The sequence below is a fragment of the Agelaius tricolor genome, unplaced genomic scaffold (genome assembly GCF_023055355.1).
Source record: "Agelaius tricolor isolate 1412-34295 unplaced genomic scaffold, bAgeTri1.0.p SCAF_7, whole genome shotgun sequence".
Lineage (NCBI taxonomy): Eukaryota > Metazoa > Chordata > Aves > Passeriformes > Icteridae > Agelaius > Agelaius tricolor.
Genome location: NW_027269267.1, coordinates 26,813,737 through 26,821,601, shown reverse-complemented (window position 1 = coordinate 26,821,601; position 7,865 = coordinate 26,813,737). Strand labels below are relative to the sequence as shown.

Genomic DNA, 7,865 nt, shown 5'->3' with positions numbered 1-7,865 from the left:
TCTGATTGCAAACAAACTTACCATATGTCTGTTAAGATTACTAATTTGCAATTACATCTAATATTGAACCAGGCAATCCAAATCTATGTCAACAGAGAGGCACAGAACACTGGTACTCACACTAACCAATTTATCTTCACCCAGTTCTCCTAAAGCTGGTTGTCCTGGTTTTGGCCAGGACAGAGCTTTTTCACAGTAGGCATGAGAAGGTGGAACCTGGAGTGGTGTGGGCATGTGTACCTTGTTATTCTATACTATCCCACCTCATTGCCAGAGGCAGGGAAAAGGGGATCCCTCTCTTAGTTTCAGGACAAAACGGGTGGGGAACTGTTGTTGTCTGGGGGTCCTCCTTGTACAATTTTATTATCAATATTGTTGCTGTTACTGTTTGTTTTCTTATCTCATTGCTGTTTCCAGTAAATGGTGCTTATCTCAACCCACAATCTTTGCCTTTTGTGTTTCCAACTGGGGAAAGAGGGGAAACAACTGACAGTGTGGTGGTGGTGGTGAGAGCACTAAATTGGGGAATACCATTCCTAAACCATGACAAAGTTTATTTAGGAGAGGACTGAGAGAGATGAGGCAACCAGTAAGGTATCTAGACGCTTGCTTTCCTTTTTTGAACATGGTACCAAATGAGCTTTTCACCCAAATCTTTTAAAAGATATTAAGGAAAAGATTTTCTTTCTTTTAAGAGACACAAGCCATCAGTATTTCCTAGTCTCTTTCCTGACATTTAGAGTTTTCTAGAGAACTACAACTACCCACAGCAATTTATTTAGATAAAAGTTTGACTCATCACAGTTGCAATATGTCATATAACTGCTTCAAGGGCTAACTAAGTGACATAATGGAAACCATACAGAGGTCTCTACCATGACCTGTCATGCGTTTTTCTCCCTGAAACAGGTGGCAAACTATGTGTGAAATAAGCATCTTTCAAAGCCAAAATTAAGCATTTAGGAGAGATGCTTGTATTTCACACAGAAACAAAGAGCTAGGTGAGTGGACAGAGTGGATAGGACAGTTAAGAAACAAATTATTTCAGTGAGGTACCTGCCTGGAAAAGAGTAAAAGGTCTGAGCTAGTAGACTGTTAAATGGAACCATAAAACGTGAACGGCTCCTCTATTTTGAATAAACATATTGAAATATAGCAAAAAAATCAGTTTTTAGTTTCTTTTCTGTTATAGATCCATTTTATTAAAAATATTTTATTTATTGGGCAGCTTTTTGTTCTGCATTTGTCTGTTTCGTGACAACTTTTGAAACCATTTAAGGGGAGGTGGATTTGCCATACATTCCTTCAATGTTTATGAAGCATTAGTGCCTAGAGGGAAAGCCCCAAATCCAGTGAGCAAGAACTCAAATATGATAATCTCTACCCTGTCCCACCAGTACATACACACTCCAGAGTAATCCAAGTTTCATCTGGGCAAGCCCAGCAGATGTCAGAGAAAACACAGAAGAAACTGAGGCTGCTACAGGGGAAAGAGGTACAGAGCACAAAGATCCATCCAAAGCTTTGTGTTGCTACTTGGAGGACAATTTTCATTTTAATTGACAATTTAAACCTCGTAACATGCATTTTTCTAACCATTTTGTGGGTATCAATGTTATTTCAGAAGACACTGCAATACTGACCTGAAGTGTTACTGTATCTAAAATAGTATTGGTTTTAGCAGATGAACCTCAAAATGATTCTTAAATGCTTTGTCACAGAGTAGACTATAGCCTATGAGTAAGCTTTCTCTATGACACTTAAATAATGGGCTTTTACAGGACCTATCTCACTACATACAACATTTTAAAGAAAAAACACATTTAAGATCACATTCAAAACACTGTTTGCTAAAATACCATGGTATTTTAAGAAGACTAACAATTTATTCAATGTAAATGTAACTTAAAAGGTCATGGGGTTGCAAATACACATCCAGTCTGCTGTTTCCAGTTTTCTGCAAGTCAATTTAAAATGATTTTCTGCAAGTTAACTTAAAATAATTTCAAATCTAGAATAGTGTCAACTAAGATCCAACCTCCAAGGTTACAGAAGTACTATTTTTCACATCTAATTGAAATTACACTTCCCAGTTTTACTACATTTATTTTTTATTTAAAAGAAAACACCCCTGTAAACCATTACTGTAGCAGCAGTTAGCAACAAGAATGGGTAACAACTGTCAGTCTGCAAACATAAATTATGCCCTTTCTTACTGTCAATTTTTAGTCAAATATGTAAATAAATACAAGAGCTAACACAAAATATACCACTATAAGAAATACATTATATGCTGCAATTTGAAATAAAATATCATGCAGTACTGGCTGCATGAACTGGAATATGTAATTAACTGCTTGGAACTGATTGCTAAACAGTTAAACCTTTTCTTTGTGCAGAGGATCACACTTTTATTCACCATTAGAAATTTGGTTTGTAGTTAATTTTATACTGCTATATTAAAATCATAAATGTGAAAATGACTTAAGTCATTTAGTGAAAGAAGATACCATAGGCACCATAATATATTTTTTTTTTTTTCTTTTTGAACAAAATCTGGTGATGAACCAGCATTAACAGGATGAAAATTAAAAGGCACATTCAGGCAAAAAAATAATAAACATAGTTTGCATGAGACTATATTAAAAAAAATAATTTATGCTCTGAATAACAGATTGGATCAGAAACAAATGTTCTAGTAGATTCCAATCAGTCAAAGTAAATTTTGTAAAAGGTGTGCAATTCATATTATGCAATTATTTTTTAGTATTGAATTTTGTTTTAAGGTCAGTATAAGGCTTATAACCAAGTGCTTATTAAGAGGACTGACTACTCAACAGGTCTTGTTTTCTGAGTGCATAGAAGTACAATGAGCAATGAAGATGTTTTCCTTGCAAGAGAACATATCCTTCAATTTGTGCAAATCTTGATCAAGTACTTGAGCGTCTTTCAGGTCTCGGAACACATTTCATAATTGCAGCTCTCCACAGGGCAGGGGCAAGTAAAAGGCTTAGAGTAGTCACACTCAGAATAAGAAGATAGACCTGCAAAAGGCAAATAGAAGCCATTACTTCTCTTGGTTACATGGCAGTACAAATAAGTATCTAGAAATTTGAGGAGATTAGGCTCTTCTAGACCATGTTTTCAAGAGACTTCTGTCTTCCTAAGCAACTTTGCATATTGCTACAAAAGCAAACAATACATGCTCAAATAATCTAATTACCTGTTTACCTGGAGTGAAGATACAATTGCAAAAATACCATTATGAGCCTATAAAAAAAATTGGTTTTATGTGATCAATTTTGAAAATTCAGTATTTGTTAAAAAGTCAAAGGCCAATTATCACTTTATTTAAAAACCAAAATGAAAATCCTTAAACAAACCACACCAAAAAGACCCCCAATCAATCAAGCAAATAAAAAACCCCACCACCATCACTCTAAACTATTCTGGTTTAACAATATAATGGCAAAGTTCACTGCTAGTTCACTTATCAACAGAAAAAAGCAAACATAAATCCCTTTAAGTCATACTGTACATCTTCTGAAAAAAAAAAAGATCCTAACTACATAGTTTAAATAAGTCTTAGAAAACAGTGGCAGGAAGTAGCTTTGAGGTCTCAAGCAAAAGAATGAGTTTAGGGAATTTCAGAGGTTTACAAACCTATACATTAGATAATCATGTGAGGGCAGAAAAAAATGAAAGCCTAAAAGCTTCCAAGCTCAGTGGGTGGGCCCCTAAACTGGTTCTGTGATCACATACAGATATCTTGAAACTCTACGCAAACATGCAATATTTGTAACTCATAATTATATGAAGGAGTGAACATGAAAGTGAATCATCTTTACCTACAAGTGAACAGCATTGTGTAAGTTTTTCACATGTGCTTTATTTGGAATTGGTTCCAACACTATGCAGTCCACTTGATCAATGAAAATAAAAAACTTGGAGCACCAGGAGAGCATTTTTTTGTGAGCAGAAGCACAGAGGATAAAGCAGCTAGTACTAGAAAGTAAGGTCAGTTCCTGTATCTCTATAGCCATAATTTACCTAATTTCATAAATCAGATTTTATCTTCAAAAAAAAAGTAACATTCTCACAGGTTCAGTATAAAACTAAGTTTAAGGCTTCTTTCCCAGGGGACAATATCATGACTACCAAAAACATTGGTTGTTTTTCTGTGGAGGATTTAAAATGAACAAGCTTCACAAGTTAAAGTGATTACAAGTGTATTTGCTTGTCTAAATGTTAAGGCAATTTTCACAATATCTGCTCTCCAGTTCTTATTTACTGGTATTTCCTTTTTCAAATCCTATATTCTCTCTGTATTGTACACTCCTATACCTCTTCCAATAGCTGTATCAAGATTTTAAAAGCAAAGCCTTCTCAGTCTTTATGACTTGGGTGCTATCTGCAACTGTTGACATAGTTAAGTTGTAAGTGAAAGAAGTTAAGGTAAAGCATTTTTAACTAATATAAATACTATATTAAATAATAATAATAATAATAATACTATTTTAAATAATACTAAGGTACAGTATGAAATAAGTGAGAACCAGCACTAAGAACCCTGTCAGGGACATACAAGTATCCATTTGGGTTTATTCTACTTTTTTTAACAGTTTAACTTTTTTTAACAGAGGTGCCACAAAATTGGAGTGTGTTGCTGTTTTAAATACTGGGATTTTGTATTACAGTGTAAGTTATTCAGGTGCAAAAAATGAAGTTAATAACCACAGAACAGCTTACCTCCCGAGATATGATCCCTGCTCTGCGTGCTCTACTTCCCAGAACAAAAGAGAATTCACTGACTTGTGCCAGTCCTGCTGAGACAATCCACTTGATATATTGGCTGGTCTTTGGAAGAATCAAAGAAAGGACAAGCACTGCCAAGACAAACTTTAAAAACAGGTTTTTTTGAGTTATTGAGGGTTTGTTTTGTTGGTTTGTTTAAATAAAGAAGTGCAATAATTAAAATAGTATGATCTCTGTAAGATACATAATATCAAATAGAATACTTTTGAACATAACATAAAATAATGGACTACCAAGTGTGTCTTCTGTATTAATGTCAAAAGAGACAAATGTACATTGCACAATAAAAAGTATCATCTTCTTTACTATAACAAAACACTCTTATTACTGTTATTAAAACACAGTTATTACTGTCACAAATCCCAGGCTGGAGAAATAGATGCTTTGCCATGTGCAATTTACATTTAACATTTAATAATTTTTTTTAAAATACCTGGAGAATATTGTATCAAACTGTATTCTAATCAATAAGATTCTTCCAAATATTCTGTTATATCAAATGTTCAGTTCTTGCATAAATTGTCTTTAGGGCATGCAGCACAAAGATTACTTAGATTAATAAAGATTAAAATGATTTTAAAAAGAGTAAAAGAAAATACCTTCATAATGACGACAGACAATGTAAGGAATAGCAGGACTGTGAGTTCATATATTACAAAAGTGGGGAAAACATGAAGTCCTAGAAGGAAAGAAAATAGCATTGCACAGTTTGAGGCCAAGATCTTACTATGGTAATTTTCTGGGTTAATAATATATTTAATTGCAAGACTGTATTCTCAAAACAAATCAAACAACAAGCCTTAACTCACCTACCAACCACTTGATCACTAAAGCCCTAAATATCTACTTGATCACAAAAGCATTTCCCATGATATCCAGCCCTTTTCTTTGGGGAGGTTTAGCACAGGCAGTATTTCCAACTGAATTAAGTTGCATATGACTGATGCACAAGCACTTTAATTTCTAAACCTTTCTGTCTTCCACACCAGTCAACAATACAAAACTGAACTGAAAAACATATCTAATGAAAGCTATAAAAATCCTGCAAGAAAATAATTCCATTGTTATGCACAGTCATTCTAACATTTTGCTGGTCATTTAACTTTTTTTAATGGTATGGTAATGGACTATCACAGTGGGAGGAGCATGATACTCAGTATGTGCATAGATTATAGCTACAACAGAAATCCAAAGTGTTTTCATCCTACGACCTTCACTTCCAAACTCTGAAAGTCACCTGAACTTGAAAAGTCACTTAGACTGGATTCAGGTAAGGCCATAAACCCTTGAACATGGTCTAACAATTAAGGAATTATAGAAAAACCCATTGCTATGATGTTGATGGGGTTTATTTTGTGGGAGTGGATTGTCTTTGGGTTTTTTGCAATATTTGGTTATTTTAACTTGGCAATTATATAAAGAAAGGTAACAAGATCCAGAAAGAACTCAGAAACATAAAACTAAATCATGCAAATATTAAACATAAGAAAAAGAGCTATTTGTTGGAGAAGTCCTAGAGTCACCGAGGAATAATCTTACAACTAAGTCAATTTTATCTCCTGAAGTAAGCAGATCTTCTGGAGGCAAACAGAACTGCGTATCTTTGGATGCTCGTTCCTTTTTCATAAAAACCTTCTAAAAAGTTAAATCAAAATAATGGTGATGTTCCTGACGAATTTTTAATAGCTGGCATTTCTCCAACCCAGTTATTTCTGATGAAGAACAAAAATTTGGCTTTCTAAAGCATAAGGCATGTAAATCAATGCTGTAAAAAAATTCTTATTTTAATGCAGGACAAGGTTCCACTAATTTTCCCTCTCTGTAGTGCTGCAGATCAAGATCATCTGTAGAGAACCAAGAATTGTCATCTCTTACAGTAACTTCACAGGGTTTTGTCTGCATGCACATTCAATTGCCAATAGAAACCTTCTTCAATTACATCAGAGATCTTTACACAAGTGCCACCCAGTCAGCATGCACACACCCTGTTTTATTTCTTAATTTCCTTCCAACTACTGAAGTGCAAATGCAAAAGACTATCAAAGTAAGAGGAGAGACAGCAGAATAAGAGATGAAAACCACACCAAAAAAAAGAAATCCACATATATGCACAGATGCATGTGGAAGTAGCTACACTGCAATATCACGTGCACAGTGCTCCTTCACCTTTAGGCCAACCTCAGAAAATACATGAAAAGCAATCAGAGAAATACAGCCCATAGCAATGGCATGTTTGATAAGAGGGACAATTCTGCCAGATCTAGAACTGAAGGTTTCCAAGAGAGGCTATAAATAAAACCTAGTGCTCTCATCACTAGTATGTGTTCAGTTCTGGAGCACACAGGCAGTCTGAAGTCCATTTGAACAGCTGCCCAATGTGGAGATTACTGCCATATTCCAAAGAGCTGAAGCACAAACTCCAGCAGATTTCTATACCAATTCCTTGGAGAACAGTGTCTCCAAAGTGAAAACAAGCCTAAACCTGTCACATATGCTATTCTGAGCAGATATATCAACATGCCAGAAACCAGACATTTTTCTGAAGGAAATAAATCTCACCATAAGATATTTTTATGGTCAGTACAGACCTTTGCCCCATTCCTAGATGAAAACCCAGGATAAGGCCAGAAGTGCTATCAGACTTCTAAACAAGCACATGGCGCCTTCCTGACAATACAAACACCATCAGAAAGATTAATTTCATAGGCAGAAGGTGCATGAAGATGGCAAATTATTGCAATGGTTTTGATCAGACTTCAACTAAGCTCAGCAGTAATTCTGAAATCATTCTCTAACATGGAAGAAACACTTCAAATAACTCAAAAACTTCAGCACTGTCATCAGCACAGGTCAGATTGGCCAGTAGTCAACAGCTAGGGTAACACTTAGGTACACTTTTACAGAATTGGCCACAAGCTACCAGAGCTTCAGCTCCAAGCAGTGTTCACAAAGAGCTGGAACAGAGGCCTTGGGGTGCATTGCTGTGAAGCCAAAATGCACAGCTCACTCACAGCAGTTGTTATGTATTCTGTGAACAATTACAGGCAAGA

At 35.2% G+C, this 7,865-nt stretch overlaps 1 protein-coding gene across 2 annotated transcripts in view; it reads right to left on the bottom strand.

The window, feature by feature from the left end:
• Positions 1–1,864: 1,864 nt before the first annotated feature.
• TMCO3 (transmembrane and coiled-coil domains 3) overlaps positions 1,865–7,865 on the bottom strand; it is a 32,904-nt gene continuing 26,903 nt past the window's right edge. Inside the window, exons 11-13 of one of the 2 annotated variants that reach the window (XM_071430691.1) lie at positions 5,415–5,494; positions 4,750–4,899; positions 1,865–3,044 (exon numbers count right to left, since the gene is read on the bottom strand). In XM_071430691.1, the coding sequence (XP_071286792.1) occupies positions 2,931–3,044; positions 4,750–4,899; positions 5,415–5,494 (344 nt within the window). In that variant the 3' untranslated portion in view covers positions 1,865–2,930. Of the gene's footprint in view, positions 3,045–4,749; positions 4,900–5,414; positions 5,495–7,865 lie in introns of those variants that run through there. The other variant, XR_011679737.1, reaches the window with a different exon arrangement.